This window comes from Ptiloglossa arizonensis, chromosome 6 (genome assembly GCF_051014685.1).
Source record: "Ptiloglossa arizonensis isolate GNS036 chromosome 6, iyPtiAriz1_principal, whole genome shotgun sequence".
NCBI lineage: Eukaryota > Metazoa > Arthropoda > Insecta > Hymenoptera > Colletidae > Ptiloglossa > Ptiloglossa arizonensis.
Window position 1 is genome coordinate 22,585,606 of NC_135053.1, and position 22,426 is coordinate 22,608,031.

At 51.9% G+C, this 22,426-nt stretch overlaps 2 protein-coding genes across 5 annotated transcripts in view; both read left to right on the forward strand.

Moving 5' to 3' along the window:
- Pdk1 (Phosphoinositide-dependent kinase 1) overlaps positions 1-21,841 on the forward strand; it is a 51,750-nt gene extending 29,909 nt beyond the window's left edge. For 3 of the 4 annotated variants that reach the window (XM_076314652.1, XM_076314650.1, XM_076314651.1), the window contains exons 2-4: positions 17,125-17,370; positions 17,821-19,200; positions 19,594-21,841. In XM_076314652.1, coding sequence (XP_076170767.1) covers positions 17,125-17,370; positions 17,821-19,200; positions 19,594-19,770 — 1,803 coding nt within the window. In that variant the 3' untranslated portion in view covers positions 19,771-21,841. Of the gene's footprint in view, positions 1-8,224; positions 8,616-17,124; positions 17,371-17,820; positions 19,201-19,593 lie in introns of those variants that run through there. The other variant, XM_076314653.1, reaches the window with a different exon arrangement.
- LOC143148362 (uncharacterized) lies at positions 3,156-8,181 on the forward strand. Its single transcript, XM_076314656.1, has 2 exons — positions 3,156-6,082; positions 7,832-8,181. The coding sequence occupies exons 1-2, from the start codon at positions 5,860-5,862 to the stop codon at positions 8,179-8,181; spliced, it is 573 nt and encodes a 190-aa protein (XP_076170771.1). The 5' UTR covers positions 3,156-5,859.
- Positions 21,842-22,426: the final 585 nt, after the last annotated feature.

The window sequence follows — 22,426 nt, forward strand, 5'->3', positions numbered from 1 at the left end:
TTACACGCGCGAAACAGTCGAAGCGTTAAATGGCTCGATTCGAAGGGATGGGCGTCGCGCCCCGGGACACTAAGGGCGCGCCAATTAACACACGCGGACGCGATTTTCGAGCGAAAGAATTAAAAGTGCGTTCGAGCGGCTGGCGACGGAGCGGGGTGGGGGTTGGAACGGTGGAGTGGTAGGGGGAGTCGATTTTATAAATTAATGCCGTCACGGTGCGAACACGATTTATCCGGTCGCGCGTGTAACCGTTTAGCGGTCGATAGACAGAGCGAGCGAGTGCGCGCGCTGCCGCTGTTCCTCGGGTCACGTGTACTCTCTCTCCCTCTCCTCTCCTCTCCTCTCCTCCCCTCTCTCGCTCTCTCTCGTTCTCTCTCTGTGGACTCCGTTTCGCTGTTTTTCTTTTTACGTTTCCATCTTTCACCCCCCTCCCCTCCCCGGGTCCCCCACATTTTTTTTCCTCTCCTTTTTTCCATTTCTTTCCTTCGCGTACAATGCAATCGATAAAACGTCGCGTCGACCGAGCGACGGTTTTATCGCGGTGCACCTTCGTAACGCACCGTCGAGTGCGGCCGATTTCGCTCGAATTCCCAACTAATTAGTCACGTAACGCGCTAGATCCTGCAATCGGCGATCGCCCTGGAATTCACCGATCAGATCTAACGCGATTGCGCGCCACGAACGTCGGATCCGTGCCGGGGGCCCGGCGCGTTCTGTTCTCTCTCGCCACCGTAGATCGCAACCGATAAACACACTCGAGGAGGGGCGGGGGCCCGTACGGGGAACGATCGAGAAGGGGGAGGGGGAGAGGAAACACACACGGGACACCCGTTTCGCGAGCGAGCACACGGCCGAGCAGAAAACGTACACCGCGCGTGTACCCCGGTGTATCTCGCGCGTTCGTTGGTCGAGGCGAGAACCCGATTAATCGCGTTTGACGCCCGAAGACCACCGCGTTCGATTGAAATTCGCTAACGGTCGACGACGACGCCGACGACGCCGACGACGCGCGCGCAAACCTCACGGGGGATATTACGCGAGGGGCCCCCGGCGCCAACCCTCCGTCCCCCGTCCCCGCGGACCGGAACCTAGAGCGCGAGCAACGCTACACCGGGGCTTATTAAGAGCGAGACCGGGCGAGAAAATAAATAGGGGAATTTGCATCTCATTGGCGCGCCGGATTCGCGGAAATTAGAGTAATTTCGAGCATAGCGGCTATCGTAACGGCCGTCTGGACGGCTGTTAATGATAGGTATTTAACGCTCCCACCGTGGGTTTTTCATCGGCTCTCGAGGAACCTCTTTTTCACCCCCGACCGATAGATACTCGGTATCTCTGGACTATTAATTATAATTGTTTCCCTGGATCCACCGTGCCCGGTTTAGCATTTTCTTCCTCCTTTTGCTGAATTTAATACCGAACTTTGAAACGCGATCACGGTGGTATAGGAACGTACGAGCGACGCGTTTGGTTCAAACTTGAAACGAAACGTTCGTTCAGCGGCGCGTGTTCAAATCTTCGCGAAATGTCCCGCCGTTTGTATCGATCGAAAATCATCGTTTCTGTTGAACGTCGAGCACCACGGTCGCTCCTTTATTGGCACGGTGTCCACGTGGCTCGCGCATTCATTAATTAGACGATCATTTATTTAGCCCGAGCGGGCGGCCGGTCGGTCGGTTTCTCGTCCCCGCGGCTCGTCCGATCCAACAAAGGCGAGGTGGTTTTATCGTAGCGATCGTTCGATCGCGTATCATTATGACACGCGCGTCGAATGACGCGACAAGTGCGCGTTGCTCGCTTTCCGCGATGACCATCCGCGTACGGTGTTACGCTTAAGAAAGGCACAATGCATCATTTCTACGCGAAACGCTCGCCGCCGACTTGCATAATAATCCGTCTATTTAATAAACGATTAATCACCGACGCGCTTGCACAGCGCACGTGCGTGCTAATCCATTCGAAAACAAAGGCGCGTGTACGCTGCACTTCCAATTCGAACTGGGAACACGTGGAACACGGCTTTGACGATGAAACGCGCCGTTTCGAACACGGAGCGCTGCGAGAGGGAAGCACGTTTAACGCGTACCGGTCACTTGTATCGTGTACCTTCGATTTCCGCGCTCATTGTCTTCCGTGGTCGTTACGAGATTATCGAGCGATGAAAATTATGGACGAAGAATCGACCGATCGCATTTTGTTTTGTGCGTGCAACGAGCGTGTAAAGAGAAAGAAAGAAAAAAAAATAAAAAGAAAAAGAAAAAGTCAGATACGATTTATGTAATCTTCGACCGTAATAACGCAGCTTGTAAATATAGTTTCGTAAAAGTAAGATTATCGCGGTTTATTGTATATTTACTTTGCGCGAATATTACACGGAAAGAGTCGATAAAAATAATAAATTTATCCTCGGACCAACTCCGACTCGCGAGATAAACGTAAACAGATCGTTTCGTAATAAATATTTGTCGTTCCGTGGGCCGACGAAACTTTCGAAAGCTTCGATACGAACGGCGAACGAACGAGTCGATTCGTCTTCGAAGCGACGAACGCAACGGAAAAAGAAACGCGCAACCGCGATTCGCAGACGCATCGTTGTACTTAAGAACAAAGCGAGGCGATAGGAAGATAGTCGTTGTTATATCGTTCAACTACTTCCTCTACCGTTGTTTTTTATCTTCGACGAAACAGGAAGCGCGACTCGCCCCAATTGCTCCAGACCTTGATAAAAGTGTCACCGCGTACGTTGGAGAATATTTGTTCTATCTTTGACATCGGATCCCCTGGTCCGAATTGTACCTGGAAACGCGATCCGTTAATAGTTCTCGGGCCGCGTGTGTACAGGCGAAATTACGTTATCACGGGTGAAGTGTATCGTTTTGTTTGGTATAGAGAGATAACGTAGACACTTTTGTATGTTTAGTTGGCTACTAAGTGTACAACTGTGTGCGAACTGGGTCGAGGAACTGTGCGAAACGTAGTCGATGGACTACGGAAAAATGAATTCGCAACGTTTCGATTTTTTGCCCCCTCCCCCCTACCCCCCCGAAAGCGTCGACGAGCAACGAATTTTTCTCGAGAACGATCGATTCGGTGTTTCTCTCGTAGGAAACGAAAGGAACAAGAACGTCGACCATTCCTCGGCGATTAGTCATTCGTGACCGATTTTCCAGTGGTTTTCTGGCACCGACATTAGCACGGCGAGATAGTACCAGAAGATGCGCAGTACGTGTGCCGGTTTATATACCGGGTGCGCTAAATACACGCTTCCGCGTCGAAGCGCGCCGCGGATAACCGAGTCACGGTCCCGTTTCATTTACCATCTATTTGCAATCTGCATTCCGCCACCATAAATTTTACAATGGTTAAAAGCGCGAAGAGAACGCTACGCGACGCGACGCGTCGCAGCCGTTGCAATTTACACGCGTAAAATTTAACGATAAAACATCGAGGTTAATTATTTTCCACGGCCGTTGACGAAACGAATATTCACGAAAAACTGTGCCGAACGATACGAAAACGTATTTCGAGGTCCGTTCGTTACATTTAAAATATCACGTGCAACCGGCAGTTTTATACGTGCTTCGAAAAAAACAGAAAAATATTATCCTGTTCGATGCTCCCCCGGCGAGAGATATCAGTGTTTGACGTTCCGCGCGAGTTACAAAGTAATTATTTTTCCGAACAACCGGCGAAAGCTGCGCGCGATAATTTTGTTGCACGACCTCCAGATTTGTCGGATATCGATGCAAATTTTCTGCACTACGTAAACAAGGCCGCACGTGTCGCAACTTGTTCAATTACGTTTAAATGTTTGCTCAATTGTGTCTCTTTAATGCTTTGTACGCGACGCGTGCACGTGGTGGGCAACGATAAATATAACCTGGTCATATTAGCTAAAATTAAATATTATACAACACGGCGTACGTTTAGTTGCCGCGTTTCGCGTACGGTCGCGAATTGTAACGTTTACGTTCCATTAATCAAAACGCGAACCCGCGGCGAACGTACGCCGCGTTTTCTTTCGCGGAACATTGACAAAACGACTTTCACGAGCCAGCCGATACGAGAAATAAGATTCCTACGAATCCGTGCTCGGACGCTCGAAACGCTCCTGGGGTGAATTTTACCATCGAATGTCCACCCGTTGAAACATCGATGAATTAAATCCATTCTTCCCCGAATCTACCTGCTCGTCTCACGATCGACGCACGGTTAAAACCCCGAATAAACATCTTTCCCTCGACGCGAACAAACGGGACGATATTTCGTGAATTCCACGAAAAACGTTCCTAGAACCGTACGCGTTGTATCGCACGCGTCTAATGCATAATGCAAACGTTCAAAGGCACGCCGCGCGGCTCGAACGCTTTTAATTAAGCGCAAACATTATCTGAATCACTGTGCCATCGGGTTAAGACCGGTTCGTTCCCGAATAAATAAATAAATAGATAAAAGAGACGGGGCCGTTATTTCGGAAGCTACGTCGGTTCCGCCAAAGGCGATGCGTTACCGTGTCGGTTGTAGGGAAGCGAGGGGCACCGATCGAGCAAACAATGATTCGACTATTCCGTAACGGCGAGTATACATATTTCAGTATTCGGCGGCCTTCGCCCGAGCTAACGGGCTTCGACAAAGAGAAAGGGAAAAGGTAGGGGGGAAAAAAAGGGGAACAAGGATTTGTTTTCATTGACATACCAGAGCGGGAGCACGGCTCGTTTCGCAAAAATCTATTTTCGCGCGCTAATTACGTAGCGCGGCAACATCACGCGTCACACCGCGTCGCTTCTTCTTCTTCTTCTTCTTCTTCTTCTTCTTCTTCTTCTCGCGCGCGCCTCTGCCGTGTATTTTGCCATTCGCTCCGCCGCCACAGCCTCAGCCTCAGCCTCTGGCTCGGCCTCTGGCTCGGCCGCCGCTCGGTCGGCGACGGATGACTGTTTACACTGCGACGAGGCACTGGAGCAAACGATCGCGATAATAACGCTCCAAGTTCGATGACTGCACGACATATTCAGTGGAAACCTCCCGTCGGGGATAAAAGGTTTTTTTTAGGTCGTTCCTCGAGACGCGCGAGCGAGCGAGCGAGAGACGCGCCGCGACGAGCAGAGGCGAGGCGAGACGAGCTCGCTACACTTTCCGTTCCGTCTCTCTTGTTTACACCCGGCTGGCCTCGATCGCGCCGGCTCTTCCGTATCGAGCGATCGATGGAATCTTTTCGCGGCGAGCCGTACACGAGATTTCGACGAACGGTTACCCGCAACGATTATCGTTTCGCGTGTGTGCGAAAGTATCGAAACAACGACGTCGACGGTGACGGTGGCGGTGGCGGTGACGGAGGCGGTCGCTCGAAATTTTTCCACGAGAGGGGAATACACGCGAATCAGTCTCCGTGACTCGAGACAATTCGTACGCGACTCGAAAACGTTGAAGGTGGCGCGACGGAAAGGGAGCCAGCCAGCACGGAGGGTTCGCTCCGGTTGGTCATTATATTTCTAGTCGTTGTCGGCAGAGACCCTAGCTCGTGCGGCGACGCATAACGAGCGGGCAATTATTCATTTAAAGAAACGATAATGCCACCGATTCGCGGAAGAGTCAACAACTGCGAAACCGTTCTCGGTACGCTGGACTTTGTCGTTCCGTGTCCAAGACGGCCGTACACGCGGCAAGCGTGTAAAGAAGATATCAACGGTCGAACGTCCGACAACAATATTATTAAACGAACCGGTCGCCGGTTATTAATCGACGCCAGCCGAGCCGGTGGCTGTCGTCGAAACGGCGACCGACCACGCATTTGCGTGCGCCTAGCCGAGACCTATACGTAGTTTCGACGCGTGGACAAATGGTGCGAGATTTGTGGAACGAATGATCGTCGTCAACGGTGCTCGTGATCATCCGTCACGAGTTCGGTCGCTCGAACGGGGAGACCGTTCGGTTCAAGGGGACGCGGAAACTTTTAACCCAGGAATACCGAAAGACGTACGAATCGACCGCGCAGTTCGGACAAATCGTCGAGAGATTTTCACCGCGAGGGCCAAGGGGGCGTGGCAACGTCCTCGTACACGGGGTGCCGATACCGAGGCGATCGGTGCGTTCTCGATTGCCTAAGGGACAACAAGTATCCACGATTGGTTATTTCTTTTTTCTTTTTTTCTTTTTCTTCTTTTTTTTTTTTTTTTATCGAGCGACGCGTCTCGATTTCCCGTCGCGCGGCGCCGCGCAGGACTGTTACACAATTCCATTGTACAATATTTGTTGTGCGATTTATAGATACGCGCAGCCGAGGAATACCGTGGCTGACGTGCTGCATTCTTGAGATTACGCGTGAACTACTTTTCGAGAGAACGCGATAAAGTTTTTATCGGGCTACTGCGTGCCCGATCGTATCGCGCGCGTACCGCGATATCGGCGGCGTCGGCGTCGGCGGCGGTGGCGGCGGATGTTTTCAAAATTGTTGCCCGGCGATAGTTCGAACGGTCAACAAACGCTCTCGGTAAAACACCCGAAAATTGCATTCTCGCGATACGAGTTACGCAGCTATCGCGATCCCCGTTACGATTTCCCGGTCAATGTCGTCACTGTTCAACTGCACCGAACAACGTAACGATCGCGCTCGGTAAAAGAGAACGGTGGAGAGCGAACGAGAGACGGCGAAAGTATGCAGGCCAGAGTCAACTGTTTGCACGAAATTGGAACCGAACGGGTACTAAACGCTACGGGAAACGTCGAGTACGAGCCGAGCCAGCGACAAACATGTAAAGTCAATCGTTTCACGTTCGGAACGGGATGAATAAACGTAAAGGAGGCTTTAAAAGGGCGCGCGTGTAAGTGGGCAGAGAAGAGGGAATGCTAAGTAGCAGGGCAAAGAAGAAGACTAAGGAAGGCGTTCCTCGTGATACTCGCGGCGACCCGACCGGATGCAACGCCAGAATGGGAATGCAAGCCTCCGCGCGCGCAAGAGTCCGTTACTCGCGTCGGGTATTTCCCAGAACGCGACTATAAACAAACAAACACACCAAGAGAGAGACAGGGCACTGCGCGCGTGTGATCCATGCCCTCCCTTCCAAGGCAACAACAACGACGAGCTAGCAGTTCCACGGGGGTGGGGAGGGGGAAGAGAATACTGGCGCCGTCGGTTGAGTAACCCCACCAGGAGGCCCGCGCATGCGCACACACCGGGATTCCCCAGGCCTCCCCCACCATCGCGCGGCCGTACGTCGCCCCACTACCGGCGCTCTTTCTCTCTCCTCGAACGACGGTCAAATTCGCACGTAAAGTCGTTGTAAACGTTTGCCGAAGTATCCGCAATGTTTACCGTCAATGTGGTACGCCAATTTTAACGAGAGGAATCGAATTCGTCGGCCCCACGCCCGGACTCGTTTGCCGTTTCTTCGATAATTTCGTCACGTTCTCGATTCGAAGGGAAATAGACGTTCTCCTGCTCAGCCATGCCGCAAGAATGCGTAACGCTCTCTTTCAAACCGTTCCCCGATGCGCGCCGTTTATTGCTTCGTGGCGTCGAATGCCTCGCATTCTGTAGTCTCCGGAAGCGAGTCGACCATTCGTACGACGACGCGTCCGTCGTGCGTTCGTGTACGCGACTGGAGTCGACGGAGTTTCGTAGAACAGAGTTTCGACGTTCGCTCGCTAAGTTCGATCAGCGAGTTTCGGAATTGTAACGATTTCGGGTTAAACGGTACTCACCGACGAGCGAGCCGATTCTTCGAATTCCTCGGGATATCTCGAGGACGTTGCACGGACGGACGCGACGGATCCGGGTTCGAAGGAAAACGATATTATCCTCGGGGTCGTTGTTTTCTATTTTTTCGTTCGATAGTTTTGGTAGGTGAAAAAAGAAAATCGGTCGTGGCGACGGGGACAAGGAGAGAAGAGAAAGAGACTCGGAGGTGGTGTCTCGATGCTTTCATTGCAATTTTCGCACTTGACCGCAGGGGTAAGCGTGCTTTACGATCCGCGGTAAGATTACCATCGACGCTGGAGGTGGAGAGGGATCGCTACCCCCTCGATCGCCCCAGCACCACTCCCGGATGCGGGCTCGCTGCTTGCCGCGGTGGTGGTGGAACCTTGCGCGGTGGGGCGAGACGGTGGAGTGGGGAGGCTTGCCGCCAACGAGTGGCGGTGGTGGGAGGAAAGCGCGGGTTAGCAGCCGGGACACGCCAGGCGTAGAATTCAGTAAGCGAACGGCTCTCAACGGCCACGAACGTGTTTTTCGTTCTTCGGTTCCCGCGCATGCATATATATATACATATATATATATATTATACACACACACACATATATATACGCGTACACATATATATGTATCCGAGACTGATCCGAAAGAAACATAATCGAGACGCTGTCAGAAATTCGTATCATAACCGTAACAACGAACAGACGCCGCGACACATACCCGGTTGTTTCTCACGAGTTCACTAGTAGAAAAAAAAAAGCAACAGAAAAAACAGCAAAAAAAAAAAACAAAAAAAAAAACAAAAAAGTTCTTTGGTTCTTCATTTTCGTTTCCGCAACTGTGGCTTTAATCATTCAAACTGGATTCCAACAAGCAGTACGTGTCGCGATTACATCGCGGCTACCGGAGGCTTAAGAAGTTATTCAAGGTAAGCGAAGAAGAAAGTACTACGATCGACGACGTGTACCGTGAACCCCCGCGGCCGCGGTTTATTCTACGTACGAGGGAAAATAACGAATCAGTTCGCGAAAGGTGTGACGGAGTGTGACGCCGAGTCCGCGTATCAAGTGCTCGTTCCCGCGGAAACGGACGGAAATTTCAGAAGCGTCGTTAATGTTTACGATACGATTCAACGAGATGCACGATGCGACGCTCGGGGAGTTCATCGCCGTGACAACGGGCCAACGTTTGCTCGCCAATCGCGCACGAAATCTATTGTTTATTCTTTCAAGAATATTCACCGAACGCTCCGGGACGCAGTAATTCTCGGTCCGGGTAAAATATCTTGAGAATCTTCCGAGACAACGTTCCCACGGATCGCGAAGCTCTCGAGGAACGAGCGTGTGGTAACATTGTACCGAAAAGGCGCGTCTCTTCCACAGAATCGGGAATTGTTTCGTTGCCGCAATTTTCGTCCCCCCTCTCGCGTTTCTCGTCCGTTTAGGCCGCTTTTACGCCCGAATGGTGAATCGTTTTTTTTTTCTTTCTTTTTTTTCTTCGTTTCTTTCGTTATTTCGGCGGGAAAAATTGCAAAATCCATCTCGCGTCGCAAACGTCAAGTAACAGATGCGGGTAGATTTTCGCGCGATCGAGGGAGGAGTCGTTCGTCTCGCTTGGAAATTTCGTCGGAGGAATTCGACGCGGACGAGACGCGGCGTCGTTGGAATTTGAGGAAAATTTCCGAAAGATCGTTATTTTTACGCTGTTCGGTCTCCCGCGGCACGAAAACGTACAGTAAAATTTGGTATGCCGAAAAAGAGGTGAAAGAAAGAGGAGGTTAACACACCGCCTCGAAGTATGAATAATTTACGCTCGCTCGAATTTAAATAAATTCGCCCGGAGCTGTCGGTTCCCAAAACAGGCGAGGCGTAATCTCGACGTCGTTCGAAAGTTTACGTTGACCGTCGAAGGCAACTTTAAACGAATTCTAGCAGAAATAGCGAATATATATATCCCCCTTCTACAGATCCGAACTTTCGATATTGGGTTCGCGGGTACGGGCGTTGAAATCCGACGAAGCTCCGCTCGTATTTACGATCGAAGGAAATACTACGTATTCTTCTATTCGTGACGAGACGCGTAGACGACGGGAACGGTTACTTCCGCTACCAGGAACCCGCTACCGGTTATAAACGCACGCTCGTTATGAATATTCGTTTCGACGGCGGAAACGTCGCGCGCGTACCAGGGGGGGGACAAAAAACTGTTTAAAATTTCAAATTTTATTATTTCTAAGTAAACAAGTGTATTTACGTACAATGATGAGATGTGCTGCGCGTTCTAAACGCAAGGTTTCTGGAACGATGCTAGATAGAGCCACGATTCCATCTACGCGATAATATTTTATACTCGTTGGATCTTTTTCCCAAGTTCATTACCGATCCGTTGCCAAAGCGATCGGTCGATAAAATAGACATCCGCGCGACGTTTCCCGTAAAGAAACTAACCTAAGATTAGAGAAAGGTGGTGATTCGTATCGAGAGTAAAATCGTCGAACAATTTTCGCGTAGGTATCGCGCGTTAATCGAAAGGTGAGCTTATCGACTAAAGAGCGTTACGCCACGACGATGATGCGTGTTCGTTCGACGAGGCGTTCGGTCCCGCGTTTCGGCGATACGAGCAAATCGACGCGAACGCGTTGGAAAGGGTACACGAGAGAAGCGGAATCGGTCGAGTGAGGTCGAGCCACTACTCGCGCGCGCGATACACGTGAACCTCGAATGATGGCAGAATTTTGCTACACTCGAGACGACACGACCACCGACAGAGAGGAGAGAGGGACGGACAGACGGACGGAGAGGATCGTTGTAACGGGCATCGACGTCCGCGACCGAAAAAACATGTTTGGATCGACCGCTTGTTTATAGGATACGATGTGAAAGCAAACAGTCTCTGCGGCCGCCTCGCTCGCGACACGTAGCTCGATCTTTGTCTCGGGATACGCTTATCTCGATCACTCGGAACGAGAAAAACACTCGGTGATCGCAGCCGACGGTTCGAACGAGCCTTTTCTCTCGAATCGGATCGGCTCCCGAAATTTTACCACAAATTCTCGAAACCCCGTGCGGCAACGCTTCTCCTATTCATCGATGCCCGTGCGTCCGTCCGTCCATCCGTATCTCCGCCCGAGATTGTTCTCCGCCGATAAGAGTACGTCGTAATTTCTCTCGACTACGTAACTACGGCACGAGCTACGAATTGACACGGTGGTGTTTGTAATTCGCGCGTTCGCCTTTTTCGTAACTTTGCGCAACGAGCGGTAACGTAGTTCTCTCGCGCGATTCGTAAACAGCACTGAGAAGACCGGGGTACCGGTACGGAACTTACCGGTTCGTTTCCTCGAAGATCGTTCGATTTCCGTAACCGTCCCCCGACCCGAAACCTCTTTCTCGTCAACCGTAGAACGTCCGAAATGTTCGTTTCCGAAAGAAACTAGAACGTAGAAATCCCTAGGCACGTAGTTCACCTTGCACGCTAATTGTACATATCGTTACGAGCGATACGCTTCTTTCATGTGCGAAACATCGACGACATTAACGGTAACATACGAACATTAGAAACGTTATTGTCGTGATACACCTAGACGCAGATCATCCATCGATCGCTCTTACCAGATCTAGCGCGACAATGTATAGTCGGAATACAATATTCGAGAACGACTATCGCTTCCCTTTAATCATCCCCCACGCTGTGCTTACTAACCGAGTATACACGGGCATGCAGCTTTCGAACTAACGTCCGCACGGCCCTTGAAAGAAACCGATTCGCTTGGTCCTGCATCAGGAATTTCACGGAAACCGGTCCGCGTATCGTTACCCTTAACCGTTGCTTTCGCAACACCCCGCAACTAATTACATTCCCGCTTCGAGAAAGAACCCGACGGTGAACAGCAGCGCGCTAGGCGGGTTACGAGCGCGAAAGAAAGAAAAAAAATAAAAGAGAAACACGCGTTCGCTCGCCCCCGAGACGCCTCCTCGATCGTTCGACGAAAATCGACGTTGTTCTTCGGTCTTCGCCGGGCCCTTTTATCGGTCTCTCTCTCTCTCTCGTTCTCGCTCTCTCGGTTCGTCTCTCTCTCCCCGAGAGCCCGAGCACCGCGTCGCGGCGTGTTCCAATTTAGTCGCGCAGCGAGCGCGCGCGACACGTTTCTCAGCGTCTGCGAATGCAAAACATCTCATTCACGGGCAAAAGTGCTGGCCGCCTGCGCCAATAGGCGTAGTCCCTTCTGGTAGCCGGCGAAAAGCCCCCGATGCATCGGGTTGCCGGGAAAAGGGGGTTGGAGGGGGGTGGTAGGGGTAGCCGGGGTGGTGTATATACGATCTTTGCTCTCTCTCCCCGTCTCTCTTTCGCGTTCTCGCGGTCTTCTTCCTGGGTTCGCGTTGCCGCGAAGGGAAAGGAGGAAAGAGTAGGAAAGTGTCGCGTACCATCGGCAGAGGGCAGCACTCGCCAGGCTGCACGAAAAACACAACCTCGTGAGCCCGAGGGAGGGAGGAAGAACGAGAACGAAAGAGAGAGAGAGAGAGAGAGAGAGAGAGAGAGAGAGAGAGAAGACGATAGGATAGCGGATAGAGGCGCGCGGAGGGCGACAGAATGCGCGCGTCCACGAGAGAAGGAGACGAGACGAGCAAGGCTAAAATTAGAATGTCCGTTGGAATGCTGCTGGGTTGTGTGTATGTACTACAGGATGATTCAACGATCGCGGGAGGAGGAAAGAAACACGCTTGGTGCCGCGGGTGGGAGCAAGATAGAGACGAGAGTTTAACGGACGCGCGCGAGAAGTTATTCCTTTCTTTTTTTTCTTCTTTTTTTCCCCTTTCGTTTTTCGTTCTTTTCGGTCTTTCTTTTCCAGTTTTCTCTCTCTCTCTCTCTGTGTCTGTCTCGCACTCCGTTTCGTACGAGAAGATCGCGGGGACCGTTGTCTCGCGAGCCTCGGATCGGCTTCCGGCAAATTTTCTCGCGGTATAATCTCGAAACGTGTCGTTCTCCCGTGGTCGCGTTTCGAACGACGACGGGTACGCGCTTCCGTTCTCTGCACGAGGAAAACCGAGGAGCGTGCGTCGCGTCGCGGCGCGGCGCGGTGTCCTCGAGACTTATTCGAGAGAGCGCGAAAGTGTCGCAGGGTCATCCGCGAGTCCGAACGCCGCGTCGCGACGGTGGTGGAAGGGGCGAGGGAGAAGAAGGTTGGCTTTTGCGAATTGTCTCTCCGGGCCGTGTACGCCGGGACGACGGGGCCGGTTTATTTTAAACACGCGCGCGCTCTCTGACACTCTCGGACCAGTGTACAGGCCGCGGCGGGGTCGAAATCGCCGCTTTGGTTTAGTTATTTCTAGAGGAAATTTTTCCGTGGGACGAGACGCGCGCAGAGAACAAGACCCGCGCCGCGAGGAACAATGACGATTCTAACCCTCGACTGCTCTCTCTCGAGAGACTTTCTTTCGTCTCTCTGGATCCTAGAGTCGAAAAGCGGGTCGATATCTTATTTTTCTTTTTCTCAACGATTCGTAGTCGTCTTGGCGCAAAGCGCCCGTGCTCGCGACACCCTCGGTGGTGTTTGTTTAGAAAAAGAAAGAAAGAAGCAAGGCGCCACCCTCGCGCGTTCTAAACGCCACCGCGTTCGGAAAGCCCCCTCCCTCGGTATTCGATCCATCTTGCGTCCCCTTGGAGTGCTGGCAACGGTTCGCGGCCGACACATTTTTCTCGTGAAATAATACCAGCGATGCGAATCGCGTTGGTAATTTCGAGCGTCTCACCCTGCGCGTATCCTACGATCTAAGCAAATTGCGAGGTCGTCTGGTGGGACGTTAGTCGGTATATCGATTATCCGGGTCCCCCGGCTGTCCCGAGCCGAGACTTCTCGTTGATATCTAGCGATCGACGCCTGGGCTCTGTCCTGCGGTATCCGTCGGTGGTTATCCCTCGGTGTACGTACAGAGGGAGGGCAGAGATAGGAGAGACCGGAGCGGGAGGAGTATGGGGGACGGGGGGTGGGAGTCGGGGGACCGAAGGAATAGATAAGCAAATAAATAAACTAGCGGGGCAAAGCGAAAGCCAGCGAAGCAGAGGGAGTAGGGCCGCCGCTGCTGGGTGGCTCTCGGGCAAATGCTCGACGAGGTCGACGGCCTGACACGGATGGTTGATGCCGTGGGGCCCGTCTCGTAACCGGCCTGGGAAGAAGAACGAGGAAAGGTGGACGACGAACAACACGAAAGAAAGGGACTCGCCAACTTGCGTTTTCATCCTTCTAAATATAAGTCCCTGTTTGCCGCGGGTCTGCTTCTTCCCCCCTCGGTGTAACGTCCGATACTTCCACACCGGGTCTCGTCGTCTCGATTTCCTCGATTAATTCCAACGACTCTCTCGCGAGGTTAGGATCCTCCGTAGCGTTGTTGGCCGATCCTCGGTGTGTCCTCCAACACCTCGAGTTACCCCGAGATTCCGAGGCACCGTGGTATCTTCGAGTCTCGGTACTAGCGAAACTTTGCTCCCGATCCTCGCGAGCCCCATCGTTCGACGATCGGACGCGCGGACAGTAATTGGGCAATTCTCGAAGCCGTGGTCTTTCGACGCGAAGTGTCAACCGAAGGGTAACCGATAGTTTCACGACGGTTGGCACGGGTCGGGGTATTTGTACGAGGATTCGAAGACGAGGGGTGGGTTTTAGGCATCCCCGAAGTTTCTCGAGGCGCAAGGTTGCACAGGTACCACCGGCGTCAGAGCCCGATAATTACGAGCCTCGAAACCGAAGGGGTGGTTAGGTGTCGTCGCGGGCCAAGCAGCAGAACTCTCTCTCTCTCTCTCTCTCTAGCTGGTGTTTCCCCTCGGTTCGCGAAAAGTGATCGACGATCCACGTCGGTGAACGTCCGTGCGACACGAAATTGGGCCGAGTCGCGTATTTATTGCACCGCGTCCCGAACGTTATTCACCCGGCGAGACTCTTTGTAGTCTGGTCGGTCCGCTTTGGTCGGCGGTACTTTTCACCGATCGCGACGATGCTATCTTCGAGATGTCGTCGATATTTACGTCCCGTTAACAGGAAATCGTGGTGTCTCCGGGACGACGAGAAACGCCACCGTGTCTCGCAACGTGGCGAGAGTCAAAGAGAACGCGTTCTCGCGCGAGATCGTACCCCCGATTCTAGTCGGTCAAAGACCGTGGTTCCCTCGCCTTCTCTCTCTCTCTCTCTCTCTCTCTCTCTCTCTCTCTCTCTCTCTCTCTCTCTCTCTCTCTCTCTCTCTCTTTCACTCGTCTGGATCGAGTGCAGGGAAGTCGACGTCGAGAGAGACCGTGTTTCGAGGATCATCCGGATTCCCCGGTTCGAGGACGAGAGAGGAGGAACTTGTCCCTTTCTTTCGCGAGGGGCCACCGGTATATAACGCGGGAGATCCGTCTTTTCGTCGGAAGTACACAATGGTAATGGTAGGAAGGAAGTAGCAGGCGAAAGGGTCGCTCGCGAGATCGTCTTTCGGGCCGGAAACGAAGCAAATCGCCGTTTAATACTCACGGTTGCGCGCTCGCGTGTGCGTGTCTGCCTGCCTGCGTGCGTGCGTGCGTGCGTGCGTGGCTCTCCGGAACCCCTTCTTTCGCTCGCGTCTCGCACCCTTGGGGTTTCATTGAATTTCACGATGGCAGAAAGCGCCCGATCGGGTATCTGGATTCGTTGACCCCATTATGCTCGCAGGTAGACAGACGAAGCAGTGAACGAGTTAGAGAAAAAAAACAGAGAGACAGAGAAAGATAGAGAGCTTTCCGTCGCGAGACCGCGCCAATTGCGCCGAACGCATCGTTCCAGGTTCCCCCGAAACCACGGTGTCTTCCATCGGAGCTAGTCTTCCTTCGAGGACATAAATAATGTAAGACAGATGGAACGTTGCGAGTGGAAATAATTTCCAATTACGAAGCGACCCAGCGAGGCGAGCGAGACCGACGACCGGTCGATCTGTGGCAAATATTTGTCGGGACTTGGATACTCGACGAACCGTTTCTTTCGCGAACCGGCGGGTCCTCTTCTTTGTCCCCCTCCGCGGGAAAAATCCGAGGGTGGTTGGAGAGAGAGGGGGTACGTCGAACGTAATCTCTCCAGGTCGTTCCAAAACATCGATTCGTCCCGTCCCGGCGTTACCTTATTTATTGCGTTCACCATCGTCCTCGTCGTTGTCGAGCGTGTAATCCGTTCGCTTTTATCCGTTCGGTTGTTCTCCGTGTTCGAGTCCGAATCGGGGGCAACCGTTCGCGATTCTTCGATCGGTATACCGTCGATCGGTCCTTCCGACAACACCATGCGACCCGGTGCAGCCTCGAGGGATCCTGTAACGCGCGTGGGACAACGAACACACGCGCGAGCGGCGCCCGGTTTCGTCGTTTCGCACGGAATCGGTATCATCTCCGGCGTCGGACGACCGTCGACTAAGCGGCTCTCCGTCATCCTGACCTGCGCGACCGACCGAGCCACGTGTCGGTTCCCCCGGTGACGTCACTTCCGGCGCCTGATTTCCGGACCGATCGTCGGCGGATGAGAGGAGTTAAGCGCCCGGACGCTCGAGTTCGTGCCTAACGCGTTGTCCCACGAGAGGTTCGAGCTTTCGCTCGAGAAAAATTTCGATCGCGCGCGACTCCTCTCGAATCGAATCGCTATACACGCGCGAGTAGACGAGAAAGGGTCGGAAGAACTCCTTCCGCGAGAAAAGATACCCCCGTTGTCTTCCAATTCGTGGATCGTCGGTCCCAGTAGCCATTTTCCCTCCTAGGCGGCAACACGGTTTTGAAAACGGTCGATTAATTCCTCGTTCGACGCGACGCGAATGTTTCCCCGCTTCCGAGACCATTCGCCGAGTTTGGACATCTTCCCAATGACTCGTAGACGACCGGGGACGCGTCCAATGTTTCCGCGATCTCGTCCACTTAAACGCGGCTCCGCGTCCCCCGAATCGCTTCGATCAACTACGAAGAATTCCGCGCGGGGAAAGTATATAAACACGGGGTTTTGGGAACTTTCGAACTCTCGGCGACCTTTTCGAAATTCCACGTCCATTACCCAGAATCGTATACACCAGACAACGATTGCGTCGCGAGGTGCGCGGGTTCCACGAATCCCGATATTAAAATCGAATTCGTCGGTAGAATTTCTTACGAGGACGCTGTTCCACGTAGCGGCGCGACAACGATCGCGAACGTTGAATCGAAAGTGACCGAAAATGGTCTCGGATAGGTGACGCGTTGCAAGATTCACGAGCGATTGTAATTCAAACGGGGATGTATGTCTATATACGTGTACACGTACGTGTACCGTTGGGTGGTTCCAGGTGTCGGTTCCCCAGGGCCCCCGAAAGAGCCTCTCCGAGCATCTTATTAAACAGGATGCGTTTGTGTACATAAACGGGATAAGAAACGACTCGCGGCGGAACTGTTTGGTAACGAAGCCGTGTTCGTTTTTGTTGCAGCGTGTGGCGAACCAGGCGCTTACCGTTTCGCCACAGCCGGCAGTAACGGTGGAGGGGCCGGTGTCCAAAATGTCTCCACCAACGAACGACGCGACCAATGGTGTGGTTGCGCCAGCCAACACCCTGGCGCCCCGGGTTTCGCCGACCACGAACCCGGCCCTTACCACCATCAACCCGTCAACGCACAAGCGGACTCCCAACGACTTCATCTTTGGCAAGGTGATCGGCGAGGGAAGCTTCTCCACCGTAAGTGTATTATCCCGTTAACTCGATTAAATCATTAAGAAGCTCGGAATTAACACCGGGACGAAGGAGGTCGAAAGAGTTTCTCTCCCCCTCCCGTTCCTCTCGCCGCCGCTCTCTAATCCTCCAGTGATTCTCAAACTTTTTTCCTCCTCCTACTCCTCCTCCTACTCCATCCCTCGTTACGAAACTTTCTACCTACGGAGTAACCGCGTAGTCGGTCTCTCCAACTTTTTCCGCTTCGCGACCCCTACGGTTCGGAAGGAGTATCGATCTAACCGGTTTCGTTGGACAGCTGGAACGTCGGAGGATTCGGTCGGTATCGAATACGCGTCGGTGAATCGGCCATTAACCGGTCGATAGAGCGGTCGATCGAAACGCGCGCGTTGCTCGTTATCGTCCGAAGAGCCACCTAATCCAGTTCTAACCGTGTACTCCCGATGGTTGGTTTAGGTTTACCTCGTGAAGGACATCCACACCAGCAAGGAGTACGCGATCAAGGTGTGCGACAAACGTCACATAATCAAGGAGAAGAAGACCGAGTACGTGAAGCGCGAGAAGGAGGTGCTGAACATGCTCGCGGGCGCGAAGCACTCGTTCGTGCGCCTGTTCTGCACATTCCAGGACGTGCAAAGACTCTATTTCGTTCTGTCCTACGCGAAGAACGGTGAGCTTCTGCCCTACATCAACAAGGTCGGCTCGTTCGACATCGAGTGCACCAAGTTCTACTCGGCGGAGATCCTGCGGGGTCTCGAGTACCTCCACGGTCTCGGGATCATTCATCGGGATCTCAAACCGGAGAACATACTTCTCGACGAGAAAATGCACGTGCTCATCACCGACTTCGGTAGCGCGAAGATCCTCAAGGACCCGGAGACGGTGTTGACGCACACCGCCACGGACGATCCTCAGCTGCAGCAACAACAACAGCAGCAGTACCGCAGGGAGCGGAGAGGTTCGTTCGTCGGTACCGCCCAATACGTGTCGCCGGAACTATTGACCGACAAGACCGCGAGCAGAGCCTCCGATCTCTGGGCCCTCGGCTGCATAGTCTACCAGATGGTCGCTGGCCTGCCACCGTTCCGCTCCAGGAGCGAGTACATGATATTCCAGAAGATTCTGAAACTCGAATACGAGATACCGGACGGTTTCTGCGAGCTGGCGAGATCCCTGGTACGCAATCTGCTCGTTCTCGAGCCAACGGAGAGGCTCGGCGCTCAGGACGAACACGGTGCCGGTTACCCGAGCATCAGGGCGCATCCCTTCTTCGAGGGCGTTGATTTCGAGACCCTGCACGAGCAGACGCCACCCCCGATCTACCCCTACCTGCCCGGCACCTCCGAGCACGAGGAACTCAGGTCCCAGTACAGGGTACCCGATCACCTCGAACCCGGCCTCGACGACAAACAGCTGACCAGGCTCCTCGGTTTGAGCATCGGCGAGGACGACGACGACGACGACGACGACGAACAGAACGTGACCACCGAGCGCCAGACACCCCCGCCGACCACGGTGGTCGAGAAACCGAGGAGGAGGACGACCAACCCGGACGGGAACATCGCCGATCTGACACCCGACGAGCTCAGGAATCGTCTCGAGACGCAACGCGGATCCAACCAATGGGACGTATTCGTCGAGGGCAACCTGATACTCAAACAGGGATTCGTCAACAAGAGGAAAGGACTATTCGCCAGACGAAGAATGCTCCTGCTAACCACCGGACCGCACCTCTACTACGTCGATCCTGTCAACATGGTGCTCAAGGGCGAGATACCCTGGAGCCCGGAGCTAAGGGTCGAGCCGAAGAGCTTCAAGATCTTCTTCGTTCACACGGTGAGCCGAACAGCTTTTTTATTCTCTTTCTTTTTCGATATTCGAACGGCAATCGACCATTTGAAACCGACCCGGGTCGAGAAACTGTTCAATTCTCTGGAACCAGAACGAGGAGAATCTTTCGAAAGAGAAACGCAACGCGGAAATCGGTGAAACGTTTTTCTCGCGGCTGTTGCTCGCGCGGGATCGAAATATTTTCAAGGAACGCGATTTCGAAAGAGGAGGCCGGCCAGGTCCACGGGTGAAAAGCGATGTTTACCGCGATTAAAAATAAAGTTACGCGGATAGCGGGCGAGTACGAGCACCTTGGCCCGGTTCGATTCTGTTCCTGTTTACGTTGACAATATTCCAGCAATAATGTTTACGCGAACTTGTTCCGTTCTCCTGTTACAGCCAACGAGAACCTACTATCTCGAGGATCCCGAAGGATTCGCGTTGGAGTGGTGTAGAGCGATCGAGAACATGCGATCCAGTACCACGGCCTGCAGGAGTCTACCGCTTAAACAGAAGACTGAGCACAGTGATCGTTTTATGAAATGGAGCAGGACGGAAGAAGGTTTTCAACCGTAGATTGTAATAAATATGTCCGCGAGGCGCGATCGCGTACCCGCGAATAATAATCCATACGTTCGTTCGTGGCCAGACGAGAGGGGGGGAGGGGGCGATTCAACGAGATCGGTTCTATTAGGGAGTAAATACGACTCGTCGTTAACGATGATACAATTCTAGGATAAGTTTAGTGTTCTTCTAGCGCGTTACAGTGTACAGCTTAGGACAAATTTTCTAGGTAAACGAATTTTCAAAGCGTGTACGTGCCCCCTCCGAGGAACCTTGGACACCGCGGAGATGATTATCGAAAGAAAGAAAAAAAAAAAAAGAAATGAAAAAGTTTTTCACCGGTTACGTTTAGCTGAATTCGATCGTCGTCCGACCTCGAAGGAACCTTGAAGAGAGGCTGTACGTCGTTACTAGCACGCGACACGCGCGAGAAATAGCGAAAATTTTAGCCAAGGTCTTTAGCTGTGTATCTACGAGCACGCGCACGCGCACGCTGCCCGGATGTAACGCTCGCGATCGAGGTCGCTTGGCCACGAACCACCGCAAATATTGTTTCGTCATCGAGTAGGGGAAAATAGAGAGTTTGTTTATCCGTGTAATATTCTGTCCAGAATTCCCGACGCGCGATCAAAATTCCAAGATGTCAATCGTCGCTTCGAAACTAAACGGAATTGGAAAGAAAAGATGGTGGAAAAATGGGGGGTGTGCTGCGCGGTAATCGAGATGAAATTTGAAATCCCCCCCTGGTTGCTCGGGTGCCCCTCGGTCGTGTTCGCGTACCCGACAGCGTGGCAGCGAGATTTCGTTCCAAATATAGCCAAAATTACACGCGTAGAATTTGCCGACGAGTTTTCTTTTTAGGTAGAAACGCGGGCATCGACGAGACGGTCGTGTCCCCGCGCGATAGAACACGCGTCCGTCTGTCGGTCCCGCGAGGAATCTAGACGTCAATTTGTATAGTCGAAGTCAACCAAAAGAAAAAAGGAAAAAAAAGAAAAATGGGAAAAAAAATGCAGTGGGGGACAACGTGTCGCTTTGCAGCTTTAATGAACCGTTTACGTCGCCTGAAAGGGGTTCTCGGAATGTTGCGCGTTTGTTCCGTACGGAGCCCCTTGCTCTCTTCGCGTTCTTACAGTATTCTTCATCTCGTTGTTCGTTGCCCTTTTTCCTCGGTAGTTTGTAAATATTAGCGCGATTTATCACGAAGAGCAGGCTTCGTAAAGCGTCTACTAATTGTATAAAATAGTGTTCCATAGATAGATAGACGGATAGATAGATAGATAGATAAAATAGATAGATAGGTAAAATAGTTAGATAGTTATAGATAGATCTTTGTAAGTACAAAAATCGTTGTCCGGCCACGGCGTTTTTTCCGCGTTCATTTTCTCTTCTTAGATCGAATTATCCTCGTCGTAGTCGTCGTCGTCGCCCCCTGGGTCTGGCCCTCGCGGACTCGCGATCGAACAATGTGTGTGTATGTAGCCGGGAACTAGAAGTACTGCAGCAAGCTTAGATCTTAATTCGAAGCGAAAGTTTGAAAGTAGCTCCTTTCGTAGTAAAGAAGAAAAAACGTTCGTTGTACAAAGAGAAGCGGTGGAGTACGGGGGAGAACACCCGAACGTTCTCCTCCAGTGAAAGACTTGACATACTTGAACGTGACCCTATGAATTAAGTAGGTAGTTGATAGAGAATCGTTTAAAAGGATTGCTTTAAGGTGAAGTAGTATCCCGCTTAGATGCGAAATTACACGTACACGCGCTGCATCGGGCAACGCGAAACTTGTCCCGATGTTTACCGGGAATTTGGCGCCGCCAGTTGAGCACAAACACCACGTGACCGACGAACCGCGTTATGCGGCAATCGACGACGAAGAAGTCTCCCGCGCATCTAGTTTGCGCACCACGAGGCGGCTGTGCTCAACCGGCGGCACTGATTCTTTTCAGAAAACGTTGGGACAAGTTTTACGCTGCCCAGTGTACACATACACATATCCACACACGCACACACATTTTTTATGTACATATGTATGTGTGTTTCTCTATATATAATATGTATATATATATATATATATATATATATATATATATATATATATATATATATATATATATACACACATCCACGCGCACACACACATATGTATATACGCAACACCAACTACACGTGCACACAACACTCGTCATCGCGTTCAAACTATTATCGTTATCATTCTTACTATTAATCTTAATTTGCCTAGTATTTAGTATCATCGCTATAATTATATCGTTCGGGTTATTGTTATCGAGACTATTCGTCGTATTACCGACACAAGTATTTTCTCCCCTCGTAACTTATCGACGTTTATTTAAGCGACTTTTCCGTTCCGTTCCTTTGTTATCATTTTTTTTCTCTTCTTTTTCTTTTTTTTTTTCGACTTTTTTAAATTTATTACGTACCGTATTCTCGTCCCACGATTATTTATTTTCGACCATTTTTACGTAATTTCGATTACAGATTTACACACGAATTTACGTAGGTGTTTATAAACATATACACAGACTTCTCAGTACCACTACCGCTACCGACACTGCGACTATTATTTCCTAGTACCACTACTGTCACCACTACTACTAACACTACTACTATCACCGCACTATTACTACCGCTCCTGCTATTATTACTTCTACCA